General features: G+C 43.0%; 1 protein-coding gene across 3 annotated transcripts in view; it reads left to right on the top strand.

Annotated features, from left to right (window-relative positions):
• LOC115142855 (proto-oncogene tyrosine-protein kinase Src-like) overlaps positions 1 to 26,497 on the top strand; it is a 34,709-nt gene extending 8,212 nt beyond the window's left edge. For 2 of the 3 annotated variants that reach the window (XM_029682657.2, XM_029682658.2), the window contains 12 exons: positions 1,917 to 2,189; positions 3,682 to 3,781; positions 4,769 to 4,786; positions 5,299 to 5,397; positions 6,075 to 6,178; positions 10,828 to 10,977; positions 11,423 to 11,578; positions 15,516 to 15,695; positions 16,047 to 16,123; positions 16,349 to 16,502; positions 24,723 to 24,854; positions 25,243 to 26,497. In XM_029682657.2, coding sequence (XP_029538517.1) covers positions 1,925 to 2,189; positions 3,682 to 3,781; positions 4,769 to 4,786; positions 5,299 to 5,397; positions 6,075 to 6,178; positions 10,828 to 10,977; positions 11,423 to 11,578; positions 15,516 to 15,695; positions 16,047 to 16,123; positions 16,349 to 16,502; positions 24,723 to 24,854; positions 25,243 to 25,451 — 1,644 coding nt within the window. In that variant the 5' untranslated portion in view covers positions 1,917 to 1,924 and the 3' untranslated portion in view covers positions 25,452 to 26,497. The remainder of the gene's footprint in view (positions 1 to 1,916; positions 2,190 to 3,681; positions 3,782 to 4,768; positions 4,787 to 5,298; positions 5,398 to 6,074; positions 6,179 to 10,827; positions 10,978 to 11,422; positions 11,579 to 15,515; positions 15,696 to 16,046; positions 16,124 to 16,348; positions 16,503 to 24,722; positions 24,855 to 25,242) is intronic. The other variant, XM_029682659.2, reaches the window with a different exon arrangement.
• The last annotated feature ends 582 nt before the right edge of the window (positions 26,498 to 27,079 follow it).

Genomic DNA, 27,079 nt, shown 5'->3' on the forward strand with positions numbered 1-27,079 from the left:
TCATCTACTGCATCCTTATGTAATACATGTATCACTAGCCACTTTAACTATGCCACTTTGTTTACATACTCATCTCATATGTATATACTGTACTCGATACCATCTACTGTATCTTGCCTATGCTGCTCTGTACCATCACTCATTCATATATCTTTATGTACATATTCTTTATCCCCTTACACTGTGTATAAGACAGTAGTTTTGGAATTGTTAGTTAGATTACTTGTTGGTTATTACTGCATTGTCGGAACTAGAAGCACAAGCATTTCGCTACACTCGCATTAACATCTGCTAACCATGTGTATGTGACAAATAAGATTTGATTTGAAATTTGATTGATTTAGTAGAGAGAGTCACGAGTTTTAAATTCCTTGGAGTCCACATCACCAAGCACTTACTTGTCCTGGACCAACAACACCATCACTCTTGTCAAGAGGGCGCAACAGCATCTCTACTTCCTAAGACGGCTGAATAAATTCTGCATGCTGCCCCGGGTTCTCTCCAAATAATACCACAGCACTATCGAGAGCGTACTAACTAGTTGCACCATGGCCTGGTAAGGAAATTTCTCCGTCCACACCCGCCAGGCCCTCCAGTGGGTGGTGAAGACGGCCCAGTACATCACTGGGACCGTGCTTCCACCCATCCAGGACATCTACTCGAAACGAAGGCTGAGGAAAGCACGCAGCATTATTAAGGATCCCACATACCCCAGCCACAAGCTGTTCTCTCCCTTACCGCCGGGCAGACGGTATCGCAGAATGAGACTGCTGAACAAGCCATCAGACTGCTGAACACTTGAACTGGACTGGCCAGCTGCTTTGATTCTCCCAACCTTTGCACAACTGACTGCTACCAGACTCTTATTATACTGCTCAATTTATACACTTGCCCCCCATCCCCCTTTCCCCAATACACAAGTAAATATTGTACTATAAATTGCCTTCTTGAATTTTACTTATGTTAAAATGTTTATTCTACTCAACTGCCATTTGCTTTGTTCATATTCTTGTTTTTGACTATTTCTTATTGCTGTTGCATTTTCGAGAAGGAACCTGTTGGTAAGCATTTCATTGGACGATGCATACAATGCTTATCCCGTACGACAAATAAAGATTGAAACTTGTCTGTACACACACACAGTCAGTGAGTGTGTTGGAAACTGGATTTGAGAGACGTGTGTGTGTGTGTCAGAGCTTCTGTTCTCAGGGACAGATCATAACAGCTGCTAACACACACTAACTGTCTGAACTGAGAGGCCTGCTGCTCACAACGGAACAAGCTGTGTGCATGTGTATCATCTAGCCTGTAATAGGCTTCCTCACTGTGACTCATTCTGTTGTGCAGAGAGAAGAATTGAACTGGTGTTTGTGTCCATGTTTGTAACTGAGAACAACGTAAGAACAGGATTCAACTTGAAATGCAGCGGCTTTTAACTAACACTAGAATTACAGATGATGACGACAAGCGTTGTTGCCAACTTCGACCAAGTCCGATATTTCCGTTCATCGCAATTATACACTGTCTTATTGTGTAAATCTGTATTTATTTATAGTTGGTGTTCACCAGGTTGGTTTTCATTATTTTAAAATGTTTTGCAATAGAAAACAAAATAAGTGTGCCGTGTTGGACAAGTCCAGGTAGTCCCCTCCTTGTTTCAGCATGTTTTATTTTGTTTGGGTCCTAATGAACCCCACCCTGCTGAATGATTATACCGTTGCACGGAAAGGTGTTAGTTAGAACCAATCAGGAAGAGTGGTGTCTCTCCATCCAATCATGAGTTCTGGCTTGAGGGAATTGAATTCAGTGTATAGAATTGAATTGAGAGATTGCATTGAATCAAACAGGTCTAATCGGCATTGAGAAAGATTGAAATGGATCAACTTGAGATTTGAATCATTGTTTCTTTTCCTCAGGCCTGCTGATGGGAGTCGGCAAGAGCAAGCCTAAGGAGCCGGGTCAGCGCTCACTGAGTCTGGATGGAACCATTGGAACAGGCTTGGACAGCATGCACCACCACCTCAGCCCAGCCCAGCAGACTCAGACCCCCAACAGAAGTCCCGCCGTAGGGGGCATGAGGCGCGGCCACCACCCCGGGCATGCCCCCACCAACACCCCTGAGCTGGCACTGTTCGGCGGGGTGGACCACACGGGCAGCATCATCTCTCCTCACAGAGGACCACTGGCAGGTAAGTGGAGCAGGTGGAATGTTCAGATGGAATGATTTCAGATCTTACAATGACAGCCTTGTCAGGTCATATTCATTAGGCACCAAATGAAAGAAAACAAACTAAAACAGTGAGGCACTGCCTGTCCCATAAGAAACACACATTTTTGTTTTTCTGTTGAAAAAGGGTTAAAAAAAGTTTTCTGTTGCTTGCTCTAATAAACATAACCCTGATTCTATCCCTTCTAGTGTTGATTGTCTCTGATAGTTGAGGCTTTTTTATTTAATTTAAAAGTTTATGGCCTTTCCAAAGCATCATCTCTCCTCACAGGTAGGTGGAGCAGGACGTTCCAATGCTGCCTGGGCTGCATGAAGCAGGGAAAAACATTATGGAACATTCAAATGGAAATATGTTACATGTCCCTTTGGAATGTAAATGTCACCCATTTCTTTTAAATAATTATTTCTCAATAATAATTTTGGGTACAGATTAAGTGTAAAGCAAATATCCTTCCCCCGAAGGATCTTTCTATGGATTTTGTTTGAGGAAGATCCAAAATGTCATCATTCACACGAATGCCCCTTTTTTATCAACTAGACTAAACTGGATTTGATGTCCTTAGGCCCTAAAGCGTAGTTCAGAGTTTGGGCACCGTCGCTCTAAAGCAGCGCTTAGAAAAACACCCTGATTCACAATGAAGGCAAAGGAACAATTTGCTTATTTTTTTACCTCATGTTCATGATATCCAGCAGCTACCAGTGTCTTATCTTTTTGACTTACAAAACATAGAAACACACCATTTTCACATATATAGGAAGTAAAACATATTTGAAGTGTTCGCTTAAGGCTGCAACTGCTTAGAGTGCAACACCATCTTCAGTTTGACTTTGAAGACTCACAGACCAGACAACGTTATAATATCCAAGTTCAGCGCCAGGCATCTAACTATGTGTCTAGACAGGTCAGTAATTATTTTGCATTTCCTGTAAAGAGATTGGTTGCCCTCTCATATTGGGAATTTTCTGCAGGCTCGGGTTATCCCCCACGGCAACTAATTAACCAATCAATGTAGGCCCGAGATTCCACGTTCTAAATCAGGTGGTTTTTGTAAGCTATATATGTTGTTACCTTCAAGGACTATTGGGCAGACCTAATGTAAATGCCCGATATCTCTTTTCGGGAGAAGCTAAATTGTAATATACATCCTGATGGTGAAGTGCAAAGACCTCCAGTGTAATGTTTTAAGAAAATATTAAATTGAGACAACATATGTAAGCGGGGGCAACAGAGCTAGTAATCCTTCTGCCTGAGTAATGGTTACGGAAAAAATAATACCCAGTTCTATGAATCTATGTTAATATTCAGGTTTATATCAATATGAGCTGTATATTGCAGGAAGAGGATACTGTACTTTTTGCCTTTTGCTGTTACTCAGATGTGTGTTATTCCAAATCTCCCATGTCTAAGATACAGTGTTTGTGTGTGTGTGTGTGTGTGTGTGTCTGTCCCACAGGAGGTGTCACTACATTTGTGGCGCTCTACGACTATGAGTCACGGACTGCCTCGGACCTGACGTTCAAGAAAGGCGAGCGGCTGCAGATCGTCAACAACACGTAAGGAGATGCCCACACCATCATCTTCCTGTTTAGATCCAACTTATCCACGCTGTACTTCCACCTAGACACACACACTCATCCAGACATAGACAAACTCAAACACACACGTTGTTCTGTAAACACAGACACTTGCATGCAAGCACTCTGTATAAACACACACCCATGAGCTCACTCGCTTGTTCGCTCACTCACTCACGTGTGTGTGTGTGTGTGTGTGTGTGTGTGTGTGTGTGTGTGTGTGTGTGTGTGTGTGTGTGTGCGCGCACACACACAGTCACAGAGTGCCCACTTATTCATAATTCCTCGTTAGCCAGACAACGTCTCTCCCCTTTCTCCCGACTACAACTCGACTACTAATGCTTTCAGATCTTACATTGACAGCCTTGTCAAGTCATGTTCATTAGGCGCCAAATGAAAGAAAACAAACTAACAGCACTGCCTGTTCTATAAAAATCACACATTTTCATTTTTCTGTTGAAAACCGTAACAGAACGTTTTATGTTGTGTGCTCTAATAAACACAACCCAGATTGTAGCCCTTCTAGTGTTGATTGGGTCTAATTGTTAAAAATGTTTTTTTTCTTTAGTTTTTTTCCCCAAGTCTATGACTTTTCCAAAGCATCTCTTTAAAGGACGCAAGCCAGTTTGTTTCCAAAATCTTTATTTGTTCCTTCACTGGGTATTTTGGTTGCAGCAGGAAAAAATACAAAATACACAAGTACAACAGAGCTGCGTTAAAGACATAACTCATAAGACACTATAGGAAGACATTTAAAATGCATGGTTCAAATACAACCACTTCAGGTCAAGCCATTTTGGAGTTAGGTGCAGATTGTATTTTTTATTGTTCAATGGTCTGAAATGCTTGAAGTCTTGTCTTGTCTTGTGTGCTGTGCAGTGCTGTTTGCTGCATTTCTCTCCATGTTTTTGATGTTCTTTGCTGTTTCTGTTATTTCCTTCTCTCACGCTTCATGGTTTCTCTTAGGAGAAAGTACAGCTTCAGGTCAGTGAACTAGTCCTTTCTGAGCCCCCCTGTCTTAACTTATCTCGCCACCGTTCCTCTTTCCATTGAACCTGTTTTTCCTCAAAATGTGCACTGAGGTAATATTTGTTAACCCAAGCTACAGCATGTGGAGTAACCAGTCTTATTTTGTTGTTGAGAGAATTACTGGTCACTACAAGCAAACCAAACAATTGTGCTTATGAAGGCAAAGGTGAAAAAGCACAGAATATGGTATAATCAGTCATATTGTGTTCACTTGATATCCCTGTTTTATTAATTCTTATTTAGTCAAGATAGTTAATTTTATTATCCTGTGAGTTTCATGATATGAGCACAGAAATCAGTGTACTACACTTGTTTACTCACGGTGGTGTTTTTAGGCTTCAACCACTGTCAAATAGTCTGTATCTGATGTGAATAACCAGTTAGTACCCTGAATGAACCCAGGGAAGGGTTCTGATTGTCCCAGTCAATAACCCTGTCGTCTCCTCCTCTCCTCTGTCGTGCTACAGGGAAGGGGACTGGTGGCTCGCTCGGTCTCTGACCACCGGAGAAAGTGGTTATATCCCCAGCAACTACGTGGCCCCCTCTGACTCCATCCAGGCAGAAGAGTACCTCAACTTTTATTTCTTCCTGTTTTCTCGCAGATTGCCGTTTATTGTCATGAATCTTGTCCTGGAGGCAGAACTGAGGGATTTCCAATAGATGGGCTAAACTGTAAAAATGTGTGATTTTTTTGTTGTTGCTTTTTGTTCTTAATGTAAGGTTAGGCATTAGGTGTAGCAGTGTGGTTAACGTTAGGTTTAAAATCAGATTTTATGACTTTGTGGCTGTGCCAGCTAGTGGTTTGCAAAATTCTCCAAATGGGCAAAAGTAGTGCTTCATAGGGACATTAAAGGGACATTTACCCTTCAAAATCAAAGTTTGTCAGGTGTTTTCAGAGCTGAAAAGTGGTTTTCTGTTGAGAGTACTCCACGTCCGAGGCCATCTATTTTGTAGATCCAGCTTTATGTCACAATCCAAAATGAATGAAAAAGATATGCACCATATTTAAGAACCATATAACATCTTGTTTTTTCTGTGCTTATTATTATTATTATTTCCATTTATTTGGTTGAGGCATGTAACTGGATCTACACAATCAATAGCACGAAATGGAAACTCTTCTTAACATTACGCTGTTTTTGATGTCTGAAAACATGACCACAACTATGACGATGTTCCTTTAAAGCTGCTTAGTGGCAGGTTCTCACTGTTCTTTCTCACTCACTCTGGCCCACATTCGCAGGTGGTATTTTGGGAAGATAACTCGGCGCAACTCGGAGAGGCTCCTTCTGAGTTTACAGAACCGACGAGGAACCTTCCTGGTCCGAGAGAGCGAAACTACTAAAGGTGAGAAGAACCTCTGAGAGAGCGACAGCCATTTTAGACATGGATTAGAAGCACTTTGATTATTGTCAAATTTCTTGTTGACGTTCTCCTTTCTTTTGTGAAGTAGTCCTCTCTAACACAGAATGTACTGACCAAATGCGTGAATAGATACTTTTTGGGTCTTTCTGTCCCAGGGGCCTCTAGCTGTGGATCGGTGGCGTAGGGAGGGGGTTATTTTGGAGGAATTGGGGGAGTGGAGCACCTGTGAATGGACGGGGGGTGTGGGGGGGTGAATGAATCACACAAGCAGAGCTAAGTCACCGTGCGAGGGTGCTGGATTTCCTCTGGCTATAAAATCTCTGCGTGCACACATGCACACACACACAGTCACACACACACTGTCTCTCGCATACACACACACAAACACACACAGGGGGAGGGTCTAGGGAAAGGATTTACAGCGCAGGGTGCTTTAGATTCCATTCTGCAGGGCATGGAGCTCATGTTCTAGGGTATAGAGTTCATATGGTGTAGCGTGTAGTTTGGTCTGTAGGCATGGTGTATGCTGATGTGTGTGTGTGTGTGTGTGTAGGGTGCATAGTAGTGTGTAGGGCTTGTGTTGTAGTGGGGATGAGCTATGCCATAGTGTTGAGGGTGCAAGTATACTAATGGGCACTAATATTTTAGAGAGAAAGGCTTGTTTTGTAGTCGGGTGTATGGTGCATGCAGAAGTGTGCAGGGTTCATGCTTTTAGAGCACTTGTTAAACTCCAGTCCTCGAAGGCCGATTGTCTGCAGGTTTTCACTCCTTCATTGTACTTGCTTTTAATATTTACAGTCATTGATTAGTGACCTCCCCTCATCTGGTTGTCTAGGTCTTAATTGGAAACAAATTGAAGACCGGATTGGAATTGAGTTTGACTCCTCTGCTTTAGAGGGTAGAGTAGGGTTGCATGCTCTAAGTAGTGTGCTTCATTCCTTCAGTCCTGGCTCAGGGGGTACTGTTAGAGCATGGTGCTGGCAACATTAGTCTTGCCGCCGGTTTGATCTGAAGTCCGGAGAGCATGATGATACTTAATTTCATTACTGGTTTGATTCCCACATGGGCCACATACACGGAGTGCACAAAACTGTAGGAATACCTGCTCTTTCCACCACATAGACTGACCAGGTGAAAGCTATGATCCTTTTTGATGTCACCTGTTAAATACTCTTCAATCAGTGCAGATGAAGGGGGAGATACAGGTTAAAGAAGGATTTTTAAGCGTTGAGACATGGATGTGTGTGTGTGTGTGCCATTCAGAGGGTGAATTGGCAAGACAACATATTAAAGTGCCTTTAAATGGGGTATGGTATTAGGTGCCAGGCGCACTGGTTTGAGTGTGAAGAACTGCAACGCTGCTGGGTTTTTCCCGCTCAACAGTTTCCCGTGTGTATAAGAAGTGGTCCAAACCCAAAGGACATCCAGCCAACTTGACACAACTGTGGGGAAGCATTTGAGTCAACATGGGCCAGCATCCCTGTGGAACGCTTTTGACACCTTGTAGAGTCCATGCCCCGATGAATTGAGGCTGTTCTGTGGGCAAAAGGAGGTGCAACTCAATATTAGGAAGGTGTTCCACTTTTGTTGTGCACCCAGTGTATTCTGTACATGTTTATTAGGTACACCACCCCATTCACAAATCTTTCGCTCCTACAGACAGTGATGCACCTGGCCAGGGCTTGCTATATAAAGCAGGCGGACAGGCATTGAGGCATTCAGTTACTGTTCGGTTGAACGTTAGAATTGGCAAAACTCGTGACCTAAACGACTTTGAGCAGTGGAGGATCCTCAGAGGATCCTCCTGCGTTCTAGTAGTTATGTTGACTATGACGTTAATATGGTGACAACGATGTAGGCTGTGTGTGGCGGTTATGATAAGAAGGTTTGGCTTGGAAAGTGTTTTTTCGCCTGGTCACAGAAAGCTGATGTGTTGTGCACTGAAGTCTATAAGCGATGGGAATGGTGAGAGGAGGAGAGCACGTAGATGCGAGAAGGAATTATACAACGATCAAAGGGATCATGCTGTTTGTATGTGGCTGCAAACAGAACAATACAGGGTGAAAAACATACATGAATTTGCCCAATAGAAACTCTTGTTTTCAACTGTTGGACTAATGATTACACCCTAGATCAGCTAGATGCAGGCAAGAGTGTGCAAGGCGGTATTGAATGTGTCAATGTCTGTCCCCTTGATTACTCAAATTTCTCTAAACCAGTGCACTTACATTGTAAACTTTAATTCATAGGCTAGGTTGTAGCAACCTCATGATGTGTATATGGAAGTATTATGCAGTAGCCTAAACCTGTCGGTGTTACATTGAGCTGGGTGACTGGAATATGAATGACAGTCATCCAATATACATTAATAGAAATAAGGCCGTGTTCATAAAAAAATATTGTATATACAGTACCAGTCAAAAGTTTGTACACACCTACTCATTCAAGGATTTTTCTTTATTTGTACTATTTTCTACATTGTAGAATAGTAGTGAAGACATCAAAACTATGAAATAACACATATGGAATCATGTAGTAACCAAAGAAGTGTTAAACAAATTCTTCAAAATAGTCACCCTTTACGTTGATGACAGCATTGCACACTCTTGGCATTCTCACAACCAGCTTCGTGAGGAATGCTTTTCCAACAGTCTTGAAGGAGATCCCACATATGCTGAGCACCTGTTGGCTGCTTTTCCTTCACTCTGCGGTCCAACTCATCCCAAACCATATCAATTGGGTTGAGGTCGGGTGATTGTGGAGGCCAGGTCATCTGATGCAGCATCATCATTCTCCTTCTTGGTCAAATAACCCTTACACAGCCCGGAGGTGTGTTTTTGGTCATTGTCCTGTTGTAAATCAAATGGTAGTCCCACTAAGTGCAAACAGATGGCATGGTGTATCCCTACAGAATGCTGTGGTAGCTATGCTGGTTAGTGTGCCTTGAATTCTAAATAAATCACAGATGGTGTCACCAGCAAAGCACCCGGTGGGAACCACACGTGCGGATATCATCCGTTCACCTATTCTGCGTCTCGCAAAGACACTGCAGTTGGAACTAAAAATCTCAAATTTGGATTAGTTTCCGGATTGACTGACCTTCATGTCTTAAAGTAATGATGGACTATTGTTTCTCTTTGCTTATTTGATCTGTTCTTGCCATAATATGGACTTAGTCTTTTACCAAACTAATTAAGAAGGAAATAAATTCCACAAATTAACTGAAATGCTTTCCAGGTGACGACCTCATGAAGCTGGTTGAGAAAATGCCAAGAGTGTGCAAAGCTGTCATCAACGCAAAGGGTGGCTACTTTGAAGAATCTCAAATAGAAAATATATTTGTTTTCACACTTTTTTTGTTTACTACATGATTCCATATGTGTTATTTCACAGTTTTTATCTCTTCACTATTATTCTACAATGTAGAAAATAGTAGTAATAAAGAAAAACCCTTGAATGAGTAGGTGTGTCCAAACTTTTGACTGGTACTGTATATTAAATGCCAACGACCGCCACTGAATCGACAGTGCCAGACTCGCCGGTTTCAGTATCTCTGAAACGGCTGGCCTCTTGGACTCTTGGATGCACGACAGTGTCTATGATTTACTGAGAATGGTTACAAAACAACATCCAGTCAGCTGTAGTCCTGAGGTTGAAGGAGAATGTCAGGAATTGTGCAAGCTAACAGGCGGGCCACAAACAGGCAAATAACGGTGCAGTACAACAGTGGTGTGTAGAACAGCATCTCGGAATGTACAACTCGTTGGGCCTTGTTACGAATGGGCTATTGCTATAGACTACCACACCGGGTTCCACTCTATCAGCTAAAAACAAAAAGAAGTAGCTCCAGTGGGCACGTGGTCACCAACACTGGACAATTGAGCAGTGGAAAAACATTCTGATGGCAGAGTAAGGATTTGGCGTAAGTAGCGTCCATGGCCCAATCCTGCCTGGCACACGTTAGGGCCCTCGATACCAATTGAGCAATATTTCCGTGCCCCAAAAAATTTGAGCTATTCCAGGGGCAAAAGGTGGTCCAACCCGGTAATAGATGGGTGTAACTAATAAACTTGATCCCAGGAAGAGCTAATGGGGATCCATAATAAATACAAAATTGGCCACTGAGTGTATATGTCACTGTTAAAGTTGACAGTTCTTTAAGTGGCTTTGGATACAAGTCTCTTTTTATAATGACTATTTTACATTATAACATGCAAGTGTCTCACAATTGAAGTGTATGGGAAGTGCGTAATCAGAATTTGCTCTTCGTATGCACTCACCATGGATACTACAGGTAGTGGTACAGCTGTGAGTGCTGACTGTTGATTGTGTTTTAGTGATTTATAAAGGCGTAGGGAGTGGAGTTTCACAGTTGCATGTTGTTAGAAATAACGATAGAGCACAGTGCTATTGAGGCTTACCCTCTGTACTGGTTGTAGTGTACAAGTTGTTTTTAGCATCAGCCGTTCCAAATTCATGTTGTTCTATTATTGTTTTTATGTACTTGTGGCTGTGCAATGAATTTCTCTGCTGGGAAAATATCGTTTGAATTCAATTGAATTTGTTTTGACCCATCCCTCGTTACACACACACACACTTTAATTATTTTCTAATTCTATTTTTATGAACAGGAGCCTATTGCCTGTCCGTGTTGGACTATGACAACACTAAAGGCCTCAACGTCAAACACTACAAGATACGCAAGCTAGACAGCGGCGGTTTCTATATCACCTCACGCACCCAGTTCAGCAGTCTGCAGCAGCTGGTCTTCCACTATCGCAGTAAGTAACACATTATAATCACATTTGTGACACCTTTGCCACTTATTACAAAAATTCCTATTATACAGAGTAACACCGAACTTGAATTGAATGTTTTTGTATTTATTTGTCCATGTACTATAATATGCATGTCAAGGTCATGATTGGGGCAATTGTCATTCTGTTTTCCAACTAGTGTAAATGTATATGTAAATATATACTTTTTCTTACATGGTATGCAGTGTCTTTGTCAAGCATATTGATCATGCGTCAAAGTGAAACAGACATTGCTCAATAACTCAATAAGAATATCCAACAGATTGGCACATCTGACTATTATCAGAAATGTCTCGCAGAAAACTCTGCTTCTACTGCCTAATGTGGATAGTGCTAGCAAAAGTGGACAGTGCTAAATGTCTAGGTGGTAACAGTATGCCTCTTTCTATCTTTCCCTACCTAACCCCAGAACATGCAGACGGGCTGTGCCACTGTCTGACGGAGGTGTGTCCCGTGCTGAAGCCTCAGACCCAGGGCCTGGCCCGCGATGCCTGGGAAATCCCACGGGAATCGCTCCACCTCGACCTCAAACTGGGCCAGGGCTGTTTTGGAGAGGTCTGGATGGGTAAGATGCGCGTGCACACATTAGCTCTTTACGGATGTATTTGTATCTGCATTTAATCCACCAAAAAGGATTGATTTTATCAAATGCAGAGAACACGCTTGGGAAGAAACACCCATTCTAAGCCTATCTTGCCTTGGCGCTGTCGTGTCTTTACTATCATTAACTGAAGACTGATAGTTTTTAGTTATTACGCGATTAGACTGATTAATCATGTAACCGTAATTACTAGGAAGTCGGCGCACCAAGGAAAAATATTCAGATTACAAAGTTATCATTTCATAAAATAACTTTTCAGATATTTTATCTGATCAATTAGTCTTTGAATTAATTAATTATTTACTTTACCTCACGTTAGTCTCATTCCAAATGTCTGCACGAACCCAGTCTTCACTATGAGTCATCCGTACATCAATTGTCTTAAATAATTTATGTATTACTAAGTAATTCACAGAAATGCATAAACAAACAAACAAACAAGGTAAATGTGGTTACATGAAATGAGAATGTGCCCTAGTGGGCTAAACCGGCATGGTGGCTTGTTAGACAAAAGGGGAAGTGGGGGTCGACTAAGAAGTCACTACAAAGTGATAATTATAAAAATTGAAATGCTAATCCTTTGCACATGAACGCTCACTCATTCGGGAACAACTGAAATCAATATATATATTTAAGCTCAGTGTGTCGTCTTGATCGCTGGTGAAAAGTTCATTTCTTTTGTAGAATTGTCCGTCTCTCTCCCTCTCTCTTTCTGTCGTAGTTATAGTGGATAGTTCAGAGTGACATTCATTCGTTTTGTTATAGAATGGATGTTTCGGCGGTTGTCGTTCTTTGCGTTCAATGATACCGAATTCCTAGCTGCAGACTAGTAATTCATATCAAAGACTTGTTCTTATTCTGTCGGTATCGATAGTCTGAGAGTTTAACCACGTGGTATGGTTAAAAGATTCAGCAATGGTCTACAACCTTTGTCCTCTCATAATGGATAAAAACATGGTCTCCAACCTTTAGCGATCACGTAATTGAGGTAAGCTCGGTCTGCTGATCGAACACCCGAGTGGGGGTTTTATTCAGAATGGCAAAAAAGAGCTGTCCCATGATGTCTGACCCTAACCGGGCTCGGGGGCGGTCCTCTGATTTAGTTAACTTCTTGCGTCGAGCCAACCCGGATCCGGGATCATGACTACAGCCTCAAGCCCATTACCATAACGCAACGTTAACTATTCATGAAAATCGCAAATGAAATGAAATCAATATGCTAGCTCTCATGCTTAGCCTTTTGTTAACAACACTGTCATCTCAGATTTTCAAAAATATGCTTCTCTACCATAGCAAAACTAGCATTTAGCATTTAGCGTTAGCATCACCAGGCAACATTTTCACAAAAACCAGCAAAAACATTCAATAAATCATTTACCTTTGAAGAACTTCGGATGTTTTCAATGAGGAGACTCTCAGTTAGATAGCAAATGTTCAGTTTTCCTGAAAGATTATTTGTGCAGAGAAATCGGTCTGTTTTCTGCGTCATGTTTGGCTACCAAAAAAAATGAAAATTCAGTTATAAAAACGCCAAACTTTAATATCGACTGAAACATGGCAAACGTTGTTTAGAATCAATCCTCAAGGTGTTTTTCTACATATCTCTTCTATGATGTATCGTTCCTGGAAGTGTGCTTCTGCTTCTGTATCCCATGGCAAAATGAGTGTTACTGACAATTGCGCACCAATTTAGACAAAGGACACCGGACGGCCCCCTGGCAAATGTAGTCTCTTATGGCCAATCTTCCAATGATATGCCTACAAATACGCCACAATGCTGCAGACATCTTGGATGAACGGCAGAACGCATAAGCTCGTTCACAGCATATTCACAGCCATATAAGGAGACGTTAGTAAAACACAGCGTCAAAAATCCTGTTCATTTCCTGTTTGAAGTTTCATCTTGGTTTCGCCTGTAAGATCAGTTCTGGGGTACTCACAGATAATATCTTTGCAGTTTTGAAAACGTCAGAGTGTTTTCTTTCCAACGCTGGCAATTATATGCATAGTCGAGCATCTTTTCGTGACAAAATATTGCGCTTAAAACCGGCACGTTTTTTATCCAATAATGAAATAGCGCCCCCATAGGTTGAAGATTGAAGAGAACTCCAATCCCCTTTTAACCTAGTTGAAGGAGGCAAGGGGGAGGCAGGGAGAGGGGGATGGGGCTTGATATACCCAAAGAGGCCAACGTCATGACAGCGCACTACAGCAATGCTGGACACTGTTTAAAATCGATTTATGCTTGATCCGGCAATGCGGTCGGAAGGCCTAGGATGGATGTGGTGACACAATTGCGGAACCTCCGGCTTGTCTTTGTAACAATGCGGAGGGCTCCATGTAAATCCGCATTGACATTAAGGAAGTTGTCAAGGAAGTGAGTTTGTGTTTGTACAGGACATACTGCCCCCACCTACCATCAACCATTCATGTCAATGTGGAGCTATATGGAGCCCTTCGCATTGTTACAAAATTTGGCAGGCTCATGGCAATGAGGTACAGAGCTTGATTTGGCCGCCAGAGGCTCCGGAAACCTCCATACGGGGCCTCCGGACCGCATAAATGGGCTTTTATTGTTACTGCTTTTACAGTAAGTTCTGAGTGGGTAGAAGCTTGCCAGCTCAATAAAGTGCCCAAAAATGCACACTGGCCATATACTGTTACATGGAGTGTCATGGTATCGTGTTGGGTGTCGTGACAACTATGAATGCTATGCCCAAATGTAAAGCAAGTGCCGTGCTAAGAATGTTCAACTCTGTGGTACAGAGTTACAGCCCTTTAGTGAAGCCTGTGAAATCTGGTGTGTAATATTTCCTCTTTGCAAAGGGTATTACTCAAGCTCCGTCATTCAGTTTTCAGAGACGTTAAAAAAACATAGCAGGTTACAAAGTAGCGCTCTGTAGCTACGTTTTGATGTTTGGGTTGTTTCTTGTCAGGGACTGGTCCAAATTCACGTTTTGCCATCCCCATCGAGCCAGCTAACTAGCTGTGTGAGAGTACTTGACTCCGTTCACTGAGGGTTAGTGCAATCCTGGATCCTTGGGATGTCCCTTCGCTAAACCCTAACCCATACCCTAACAATAACCCTTACCTTACCTAACCCAAACCTTAACCCTTACAGTAACCATTTTTTATTTCTACTTCAATGGGGTAGGGACGTCCCAAGGAACCCGGATAGCAAGGATCATTCACTGAAGCAACACTTGGGGCGAGAGGCAGCGCTGTGCCAGCGGCAAATGTTATGATTGATGCTTTTCCTTTTAAATGTTGTGATTTTATGTTTTTCCTTTTAAGTGACAACTACCAGAATTCAGTGGCTTACAGCCCTACAATCGATGAAAACATGGCTAAATACCAATACATTGAAAATGTGTCCTATGTCGTTGTTTTCCAGCTTGCTAGCATGAGGCAGCTCAGTCTTCAGATACAATTTTTTTCTTTGTTGCTGGAATCAGTGCAGTTTATCCTCCTTTCACAAGAGTAACACAGTTTTTCCATTAAAAAAAGTGTGTCTTTCTTGTGCTCTTACATTAATGCTCTTTCCTCAAATAACAAAAATCTGCTTTCTGAGTACCTTTTTGAAGGGCTGTTTTAAGCACAATCATACAGATTTGTAAAATCCAACTATAGTAATAAAAATATCGGCAGATATATCGGTTATTGTGAATATTTTTATTCTAAAAACAATCGGTGTCGGATCCAAAAATAGCATATCTGTCAGGCTCTACTTTTTATTCCAATTTCATGTATTTCACCTATAACTTCATATAAGAACTGTGTGGTTGCTTGTGGCAGAAACGTGCGCCTGTCCCACGGGTTGTCTGGGTCGCCAAGAGAAATAATGTACTCCTTTAGCTACGTTGGCTATGGTTTCTAACCTATAGCTTTTGTGTTTCCACAGGGAAGTGGAACGGTACAACGCGGGTGGCCATCAAGACCCTGAAGACAGGCACCATGTCCCCAGAGGCCTTCCTCCAGGAGGCGCAGGTCATGAAGAAGCTGAGACACGAGAAACTGGTGCAGCTCTACGCTGTGGTGTCTGAGGAACCCATCTACATCGTCACTGAATATATGACCCAAGGTAACTGTAGACCACACACATCATCATTATTATCAGTATGGCTGTCCATTGTTTCCAAAAATAACGTTGCTTCCAGGGATGGGTTGTAAGAACAGATGTGGCTACCACTATTGTTACAAACACACACATTATCACGTAGGTATTGCACTATGTAGGGAATAGGGTGCCACGTAATCATAATCATCACTTACTTAGTACATGAGACACACAAACACACACACTTAATCATCACTAACTACAGTGGACTATGGTTCAAGCTGGCATGTGCATGCTCACACACATCATGTTCTTGTGTTCCCTCCCTCCTGCCTTCTCTCTCTCATTAAGCTGATAACACTGTCGCTCCCACAGGTAGCCTGTTGGACTTCCTCAAAGGTGACACGGGCAAGCTGCTACGTCTACCCCAGCTAGTGGATATGGCATCTCAGGTGGGACATTCAGTGCAATGTTGATTATACCTTTTCATGTAATTATATTATTTAAGTCAATTTAAGTTATTTTGCCATCTTCTTTTGTTCCCCGCCTTATCTCCCCGATTGTCCCTCTTTCTGCTGTATCTATTCTTCCTCTCACTTTTGATCCTTTTCCCTCTATCCATTCTCATCCTCTAACTCTCTCTCTCATTTCATCTAATTTCCCCTCTACTCTTCCAGATTGCAGCAGGGATGGCATACGTAGAGAGGATGAACTACGTCCACAGAGACCTCAGGGCTGCCAACATCCTCGTAGGAGACAACCTGGTGTGTAAAGTGGCCGACTTCGGCCTGGCCCGCCTCATAGAGGACAACGAGTACACTGCCAGACAAGGTAAGGCTTCAGTCCATGTCAAATCTGTAGTTGTGTGTTCTAAACCTGGTTTTGGAGGACCTGTGTTTAACCTGGTTTTCCTTCCAACTGGTCTCTATGTATAAAGTGGCCAATTTCCCCTCCTCTTAGAGGATAATGTTTACACTGCCAGACAGAGTAAGGCTCTGGTCCGGGTCCAATATCTCTAGGTACGTGAACTGACATTGTGATGCCAGGACAACCTCTCCCTCAACGTCAGCAAAACAAAGGAGTTGATTGTTGACTTCAGGAAGCAAAGACATCGACATCAATGAGACTGGAGTAGACTACAGTTTTAAGTTCCTCTGCTTCCACATCACCAAGAACTTGACATGGACCAACAACATCACCACTCTTATAAAGAGGGCACAACGGTGCTTCTACTTCCTAAGGCAGCTGGAAAAATGTGTCATGCCACTCCCGGGTACTCTCCTAATACTACCGCTGCACCATCGAGAGTGTCCTGACCGGTTGCATCACGGCCTGGTGCGGAAATTGCTCCGTCCACGAATACAAGGTCCTCCAGCAGGTGGTGAAGACGGCCCAGTGTGGCCGTGTTCCCACCCATCCAGGACATCTACTTGAAACAGTGCCTGAGGAAGTCCTGCAGTATCATCAAGGACTCCACACACCCCAGCCACGAGCTGTTCACTCCCTTACTTTTAGGCAGACGGTATCGGAGAATGAGATCTTATACCAACAGGCTCAGAGAGTTTATCTACAAGCCGTCAGACTGCTTGTAGCGGATTTCGAATAGCTGTGGGAAAAGCAGTTGCAAGATTGAGACACACATCTAAAATCCAATTAGAAACCCTAGAATTCAAATGAAACCGAAGACTTCATGAATAAAACTTAAAACAATTTATTTGTAGAATCCATAATGATAAGTGCAAGGTAAACAAAGGTTCTAATATTCCAGGTAAACTAAAAAGATCAAGGTAAAACATATGTGGTTCAAATGTATGCCAACTCGGTATCCCAAACATTTTTCACCCCTGGTAGGCCTTACTTCTGAAATGACTGCAACACTTAACATTGAGCTGCAGTTATTTTAACGTGGGTGGCAAGGAATAAGTTAGTCCTAAATATTTCTAAAACTAAACGCATTGTATTTGGGACAAATCATTCACTAAATCTTGTAATAAATAATGTGGAAATTGAGCAAGTTGAGGTGACTAAACTGCTTGGAGTTACCCTGGATTGTAAACTGTCATGGTCAAAACATATTGATACAACAGTAGCTAAGATAGGGAGAAGTATGTCCATTATAAGGCACTGCTCTACCTTCTTGACAGCACTGTCAACAAGGCAGGTCCTACAGGCCCTAGTTTTGTCACACCTGGACTACTGTTCAGTCGTATGGTCAAGTGCCACAAAAAAGGACTTGGTTCAGAACAGGGCAGTACGGCTGGCCCTTGGATGTACTCAGAGAGCTAATATTAATAATATGCATGTGTGCTAGTAGCATTAGCCTGGTTTGAACCTGCTCTTTGAGTTGCTTGGACATTAGCACCATCTATGAGTATTAGTGGCTGCTGCTGTGGCTGCTGTGCTTGTCGGCAGAGGTGGGACCAAGGAATTCAAGTCCCAAGTCAAGACGGGCAAATCCGAGTCAAGTCTCAAGTCAAGACCGCCAAGTATCAATTCAAGTCTCAAGTCCTAAACTTTGAGTTTCGAGTCCTAAACAAGTCATAATGTGCTCTTCACCAAATGTAATACCATTTCATATTTAACAAGAGTAATAGTATATACAATTTATGTAAATCATGAAGGCTTTTAAAAATATATATTTATTACTTTCCAAATAAACTTTATATTTCCATGGAAATACATGGGTAGCCATGAGAAAGACCCATCAAAATGACAACAAAAACAAAATATTGTAGTGCTCTCTATCTCTCTCTCCAGATATACTCTAGACACCTAAAACAATCCTGCCATACAATCATTTATTAAAAGGTACATCAAAACAACTGACACTGAACTTCAAGTAGGCCTACAATTTGAACACTGGCCTAAAGAAAATACAGATCCCAAAGATGGGAGATAAAACCTGAACATGGAGACTACGTGTGTGTATAATGCATAAACAGTTTCATTTTTCCCTCTTTATCTAAGGGCCTGCAAAAGACCAAATTCGATGAAAGTCTGTCAGTCATTTGTGCACGATGAGGCCGCGGTATGATGCCACCATGGCTGAAGACATGCTCCACCGGAGGACTGGAGGCAGGCACTGCCAAGACCCTGATGGCCACTCGGGACAGTGAAGGAAGAGCCTTCCTGTTCATTGCCCAGAACAAGAGGGCATTCTGTCCTTCGCATATGTCAAGGTAGTGACTTAGCTGTAGTGCTGGAGAGGTCCCAACAGCTTTCTTCTGCCTCTTACAGTATGCTGCAAACAGCCCTTCTTCTTGTCCAAGACTATGGTCCTCTCGCTCTTCCTCATCAACAAGAGGCACAGCTTGCTCAGTCCCTGTAGCATCTTGCAGAATCAGTTCTGGCAAAACATGTAAAAGCATAGCAGAAACAAAAAGGCCGGTATTAGAGTATTGATGATGCAGTGGGTTAAACTGAACAATTATTATTGTTGCAGTCAATTGGATTAAATTATGAGAAAAAGTTACATTAAACTCAATATTTACCTTTAACTCTTTGTGCCACCTCCTCCTTGACCTCCTCCTTGACCAGCACATGGTGCTCCACCCACATCGGAGAAAAAGGCGGATCCAAGGCAGCTGCATTGAGGTAGACTGGATCTGAAAAGGGGGCAGTGATTCTGTCTTGTGTCCTGGCCATTTTCATATTGATGAAGATTCCAAGAAATCTTTTGTTCAGGAATGCCTGGAGACTTCTGACCAGGCCGCTCAGGAAATGGACTTGAGGCATCCGCTGCTCCAGGTGGTGATTCAGAGACAGGACCGAGGGAACAACAGAACTGCTTGTGACTATCTTCTCCCACTGTGTCATACCTGTTGCTTCTCCAAATGACTTCAGGATGTCCACCAACTCCTTCAACTTATTCCACTCCTGTACTGTGAACACCAACTCCTTGTGCCCAGCCTTTTCACAGCAGCAGGGATGCCTCTTTCCCCAAATTAAGCCTCAAACACCTCTTTGAATGTTGTGCTTGTATGTAGCAGTGGGCGGATTTTTGATAACTTTGAAAGAGAAGGAGTCATCACTTTTGTTTCTTTCAAGCCATCTCCCACCACCAGCTGGAGAGTGTGGGCAAAACACCCCAAGCGCTGTTTTTTTTGCAATAGCAGCATCCACTGTTTGCTGGTCTTCCTCCAGGGTTAGGTCATTCCAGAGCTCTGAGTCATCAAGGTGATCTTGGTCATGTACTTCATCTTCTTGTTAAATGGGGAAGCACACGGTGAATGCTTTTCTCATGTTGGCAGCATTGTCACTAATGATATAGTCCAATTTATCTTTAATGCTGTACTCACCACATATGGCCTCAAATTGCTCACAGATTCTTTCGGCCGTGTGTGGGTCTTTGAAGCGGACACAGGCCAAGAGATTGGACTTGCGCTGCATCCTCTCTCCATCTTTCTCCGTACAGTGCACAGTGACACCAAGGAACCCCCTCATCGTTCGGTCGGAACCAAATGTCCACTGTGACTGAAACATGGTCTGTGTTGCTCAACTGAGTTTTCAGTTTTGAACATCTCTCTGTAGCGAGGTTCTCTACTTTTGATGTCAATGTTCTGTGATACACTGGGCTGTACTTACAGTCAACCACTGACAGAAAGTGCCGAAAACTCTTGTTTTCCACAATAGACAGAGGCAAGTTGCAATCGATAACCAAGTCGGACAGTATTGCATTGTTGATAGCTTTCTGCTGTGGATGATTCATGCTGTACTGCCCTACACGGGTCTCCATGAACTGTGAGATTGGAGACTGTTGTGGTTCACTTGTGACACTATTGTTCATCTGTAATTGTTCAAATCTGTAAGCATATACAAAATAAATTGAGCGGGGCAGTAGCACAATCTTGGAAGTTGTTGCGCCTCCATCTGTCATTTTCTTCCCACACGTTTTGCAAATTACAATACGTTTTTTGTTGACTTCAGCGTAGTCTGTATATCAGAAAATTATCATTTTGGGTATAATTTTTCCAGTTAGCTCAATCTGAATTCACCCGCCGACTTTCCTCTGCACTGCCATGTGCAAATTCTTCTCTGCTGGCACAATTTGATTGTGCAATTCAAACTTTAATCCGTTAAATGAAGAGTTGATGCGCAGTTTTATTCTAAAACTGTTGAGAAGCCTTTTTGTCCTAGACTTGGCACTCCGGTACCCCTTGCCATGCGGTAGTAGAGAGAACAGTCTATGACTGTGGTGGCTGGGGTCTTTGACAATTTTTAGGGCCTTCCTCTGACACTGCCTGGTGTAGAGGTCCTGGATAGCAGGCATCTTAGCCCCAGTGATGTACTGGGCCATACGCACTACCCTCTGTACGCACTACCCTCAGAGGCCGAGCAATTGCCGTACCAGGCAGGATGCTCTCGATGTTGCAGCTGTAGAACTTTTTGTGGATCTCAGGACCCATGTCAAATCTTTTTAGTTTCCTGAGGGGGAATAGGCTTTGTCGTGCCCTCTTCACGACTGTCTTGGTGTGTTTGGACCATTCTAGTTTGTTGTTGATGTGGACACCAAGGAACTTGAAGCTCTCAACCTGCTCCACTACAGCCCCATCGATGAGAATGGGGGCGTGCTCGGTCCTCCTTTTCCTGTAGTCCACAATCATCTCCTGAGCCACAATCAACAATCTCCACAATCTCCACAATCAAGCTGCAGCCAGCTCAGCTTCCATTTCCACCAATTCCTTTTTTGCCTTGTTGTGTTTCTTCCATATAAAGGGCATGTTTTTGTTTTTTTTAACTGCAGCTTTAGCTTTCAAAGCGGCGTGCTCAGCCTGTGCTTTCATTCTAGCACTGGATGCCCTTGACGTTGAGGTGGATGCATCTGACTTTTTTGATACAGCAGATACTGTCATGTGGACCAATGGCAAACAAAGGTTCCAATATTCCAGGTAAATGGAAAAAGATCAAGATAAAAAAAATGTATGCCAACCCGGTTTCCCAAACGTCTCTCATACCAGTATGTGGCCATCTGAGCGGGCCCACCTGTAGCACCAACTAATTGAGGCTAGAGGGCGTAGTTGACCTATTTCTAATTCAAATCATAGGACCATAATAAGACCACAAAACCATATAATGCATACACCATACCTCTATATAGAAATTAAATATGATATTCTAAATGAGTGATATCATCAAATAAACAAATATTTTGATAAATGAAAAATTTAATGAAAACTGACAAAAATGAACTGGCTCCAACACTACTGAACACTTGAACTAGAATGACCACCTGGACTTACTTGCCACACACAAACACAAATACATTCAAGTTACACACACATCACAATTGCTGCTACCAGACTCTTATTTACTACTACTCATACTGCTCAATTTAAAACACCCGCCAATCCCCCCTTTCTCTGATAAATGTGTAAATATTGTACTATGAATTGTGCCTCCCTGTATTATACTAACATGTTTATTCTATTCTACTGAGCCATTTACTTCGTTCGTATTCTGATCTTTTATTATTGTTGCATTGTCGAGAAAGAGCTTGAAACAATGAAACTCTGCATGTTGTCTTGCCTGACTCACGCCTCTCCCTTGAGATGAATGATCTAGCCTAGGTTACCCCTGCTTCAGGCCTAATACCTACGGCTGTTGCCCTCCCAGCCCAGTTCCGATCCCAGCAACCCGCTGATACCAGTCACAGCTGGAGTTTTATTAAAAACCACTCAGTGGGGGGTCCAGCTCGGAGGTAGGGCGACCCGTAGTTTGTCAGGGTCTCTGAAGGCTATAAGACCAGAGGAAATGGAGTGGTGAGTATGCTTTCTCATCTCAACAACTTATCATTTTAATAAATACCTTAGTTTTACACCCACGGGTGCGCGTCACAAACCCTTCACCCGTGGACCTGGAGTTATGCACTATAATGGGACCTAGTGTCCCACGAGACGAACAAGGTATAGTCATCGTGTCATGCCTTAGACTAACGTCCTAAGACATTTCTCATACACACCCCAAGCATGGACCCACACCGGTAACAAAGGGAAGAAACTCTCCGGGCTATTTCGGTCAGTGGCCTCTCAAGAGGAAACGTGTTTATTCAAGCAAAGCCCTTTACAGAGAGTCTACTTATCCTATGGATATCCTAGCTCCCAACCTTGAGGAAACCCAATCCTGATCCTCCTAAAGGAAAATACAAATTATATGGTAATTTCCCTGTGGGTTAAAAGCAAAGGCTACAAACAGCAATTAATGCAAAAAGTAAAAAATGCCCCAAAAAGAGAGGTTTTCTAGAAAAAGGCTCTGCAGAAAAAGCAAAAATGCTGCCACTATCTTCGGTGACAATGGTGATGGTTTGGATAGACTGGGGGCTGCTTCCTCCTTCCTCTGCTGGCTGCGATGTCTCTCAGCTCTCTCCCTCCTGTTCCTCGTCCTGTCCTGTTGACTCCGTCTTCTTGGACTCCTGCTCTCTCCATCCCAGAGCCTGTTGTAGCTCTGCGGGCGTGAGAGTTACATCCATCCCATGGTTCACAACGATGTTCCCTTTTAACCTGTCTCTCCACTCAGGGGAGTTTCCCAGTGCTTGGAAGGCTGCCACTGTGCATCCTTTATTTAAAGGGGAGATCAAGCTGATCAAGGCCAATTTCTATCTTGCCCTGTTTGGCTTTCTTGATGTCTATAGTATTCTCTCTGGTATGCAATCTGCTTTCCACTCAGGTAATGGATTTGTCACTGCAACCTTAAAGGTCCTACATTATCTAAGGAGTATTGTTGTCTCTGAGGGGACTTTGGCCTGGTTTGCCCCACCCCCGGATTTTGTGTTAGTCTTATCTACAAAAAGCTTTGTTAGTGTCCAGCAAGCTTTCTCTGCCCTTAACCTTGTTCTGAACACCTCCAAAACACAAGCTGCAGGCTAAGGTTAAATCTAGGCTTTGTTTCCTTTATCTATTGTAATCGCTTGTCTTTTACCCTGGCTGCCAAACTAACCCTGATCCCAGGCTGTATCACAACCGGCCGTGATCGGGAGTCCCATAGGGCAGTGCACAATTGGCCCAGTGTCGTCCTTGTTAAGGTTTGGCCGGTGTAGGCTGTCATTGTAAAACACTCATCCCTGGGTTGCTCCTCTTTTCAGTTTGCTGCAGCTAGCGACTGGAACGAGCTGCAAAAAACACTCAAACTGCACAGTTTTTATCTCCATCTAACTGACACTTGTGGCTGCTTCGAGTGATCTATTGTAGTCTACATTTTTCCACTTCATGCTATTGTCCGTGCCTAGCAGCGTTTGTCCTATGTTTGTGCTGCTGTCATGTTGTGCTGCTGTCATGTTGTGCTGCTGTCATGTTGTGCTATTGTCCGTGCCTAGCAGCGTTTGCACTATGTTTGTGCTGCTGTCATGTTGTGCTGCTGTCATGTTGTGCTGCTGTCATGTTGTGCTATTGTCCGTGCCTAGCAGCGTTTGTACTATGTTTGTGCTGCTGTCATGTTGTGCTGCTGTCATGTTGTGCTATTGTCCGTGCCTAGCAGCGTTTGTACTATGTTTGTGCTGCTGTCATGTTGTGTTGCTGTCATGTTGTGCTGCTGTCATGTTATGCTGCTGTCATGTTGTGCTGCGGCCATGTTGTCTTAGGTCTCACTTTATGTAGTGTTGTGGTGTCTCTCTTGTCCTAAAGTTTGTTTTGTTATTTTTAATACCAGCTCCTGTCCCCACAGGAGGCCTTTTCCTCTTGGTAGGCCCTCATTGTAAATAAGAACGTGTTATTAATTGACTTGCCTAAAACATTAAAATACTAAACCTGGTTTTCATTCCAACTGGTCTCTTGATGACTCACTCTGTGACTTCAGTGGTTGTAATGAAGGGGCTAAATAACATGCAGTGAAAGGAAAAATGTATTTCGCAACCAGACAACTGGAAATGAGCAAAATACAACGACAAAAGTAAGCCACGTCTTCCATTTTCAGCAGACTGTAGAGGCTTAAACCTTGTTTTAGGAAAAATTACTTTTTATTGATTTCTTTGAGTTAAAAGCACGGATATTTTGGCTACCGTAGTCAAAGGTACATTGATAAAAGACCATGAGTCATCAATTCAAATTTTTGTTTCCCCAGGAGCCAAGTTCCCCATTAAGTGGACGGCGCCAGAGGCTGCCCTCTACGGCCGCTTCACCATCAAGTCAGATGTCTGGTCATTTGGGGTCCTGCTCACTGAACTCGCCACCAAAGGCAGAGTACCATATCCAGGTACCATTTACTTTCCTTTATGAAACAATTCTAAAGGTAGTCCCACACTCTATAGGTATAAAACACCAATATTTCGACACACAATGCCTTCTTCAGGGTTCCATAGACTTTGACTAAACAATAGCGTAAGATTAGCCTTTACATACAATTGCACTGAGAAGTGAACGGAAAGGGCAGGGTTTGTATGTTCCCTGTGCTTATTATAGTATTCACAAAGGAAGGGTTTGCATTAAAATATATTGTTTTTAGCCATAATTAGATATTTTTTAGGGCTCGTTGCAGATTCAGAATATGCCCTAGAAAAGTTGTACAAATGGCTCTTTAAAACAATTCAGAAAATCTTGATAGACAAATGCGGTCTCCCCTCCCCCCCACCCCCTCCCTTCAGGCATGGTGAATCGGGAGGTGCTGGAGCAGGTGGAGCGCGGATACCGGATGCCCTGTCCCGGCGAGTGCCCGAGCTCAATGCACGAGCTCATGCTCATCTGCTGGAGGAAGGATGCCGAGGAGAGGCCCACCTTCGAGTACCTCCAGGGCTTCCTGGAAGATTACTTTACCTCCACCGAGCCCCAGTACCAGCCTGGGGAGAACCTATAGGTCTCAGGGACATCGGTCCCACCACGGGACCACATGGGTGGACTTGCCCACTTTAAACACTGATCAAGGGACAGTTTTGCATTATTTCCTCCCTGTAATGGACAATGGTTAAGGATGGTTTAGGATTGGGGAGAGAGGATGAGCTGATCCTAGATCTTTGGTTATGAGTGGCTTCTAACCTGGAGCTTTTGTGGGAAGCGTTGGTAATAACTGATCCCAAGACAGTAGCATTTTCTCCACTAAAAGTTAAGGTTAGGATTGGGGGAGAGGAAGCTCGTTCTAAATCTGTAGCTAGGGGAAACTTCACCCCGGAGAACCCTAAGGGAGGACGGAGGATAATGAGATGGGGCATGACCATTGTTTTGACCCTCCCTCTCTGTCCTAGTACCCTTCTTCTCAAAGGCTCTGTCCGGATTCCTTCACGCTTCTCCCAAAGTGTGCACTACCGGTCAAGCATTGGCTAGACTAGAGGAAGTCTCCCCCATTGTTGAAATCTGTTTGGAGAATCTAGATGCAGCCATAGCGCCACAGCATCTGTCCTCTCCACCTCCTCTTTTTGCAGAGCACTGCCAACGTAGCATAGGTGCCATCTGTCTATTGTCCCTCTCTCTTGTGTGAGCCAAATGGCACCCTATTCCTTATACAGTGCACTACTCTTGACCAGAGCCCTATAGACCCTCGTCAAAAGTAGTACACTAGGGCTCTGGTACACTAGTAGGTAATACGGTGCCATTTAGGACTCAGCCTCTGTGTGTGTGTGTGTGTGTGTGTGTGTGTGTGTGTGTGTGTGTGTTTCGCTCTGTCTGTCCCTCTATCTCTTTGTTTATCTCTTTGTTTATCTATCTCTATCTCTCTCTCTTCCTATTTCCTCCTCTCTATATCTCTCCAGTATTCTCAAGTGCTGCTTACTCCAGGTCATCAGGTGTCTCCAAAACAAATGTCACATTATTTTTTAAAGGTTTTTCTTTGTTTGTCTTATTTTTTGTTGTTTTTTACGGATTCTACTTTCTTCCTGTGTCCATGTCAATAAAACTGTAAATTGCAAAGCTCCCAGACAATTTTACGTGAAACCATTTGGAAGACAGCTTTATATTATACCCATAGAAGTGACGTCAAGGATACTCAGCGTTAATACAGACTCACACTAGTAAAAAATGTCCACATTGTCCCTGCCTGTTTCAGTCCGTTTTATTCTGTTTGGTACCTATTGAACACAGCCCTGTGTTTTGGTGCAATCACTCTGAGATTATTGAGGCTCGGTCGTACAATCATTTGAAACCTGTTGATAAGGATCCAAAACTTAAATTCTTAAATGCATTCCTATTTAGGGGAATTAACAATACATTTATGATAAAAACATGAAAATTAATATAAGCTTTGAGCCAATCGGATATGAAGGATAGCATTCATGCACAATTAGTTAAATCTTTGTGAAACAAATCTGGCACTACAATCTATGCATGTCTTAATCCCTTACAAATCTTAACATTACAACAATCCTTTATAGGCAATCCTTCAATTACTACAATCTCTCATAGGCAGACAGACGGGTGGAGAATCTAAACACTTTTCACATTATTGTGCTGACCCAAACTGTACTGCTTCTAACTGTACTGTGCTGGCTTTGG

Source organism: Oncorhynchus nerka, linkage group LG15 (assembly GCF_034236695.1).
Source record: "Oncorhynchus nerka isolate Pitt River linkage group LG15, Oner_Uvic_2.0, whole genome shotgun sequence".
Taxonomy (NCBI): domain Eukaryota; kingdom Metazoa; phylum Chordata; class Actinopteri; order Salmoniformes; family Salmonidae; genus Oncorhynchus; species Oncorhynchus nerka.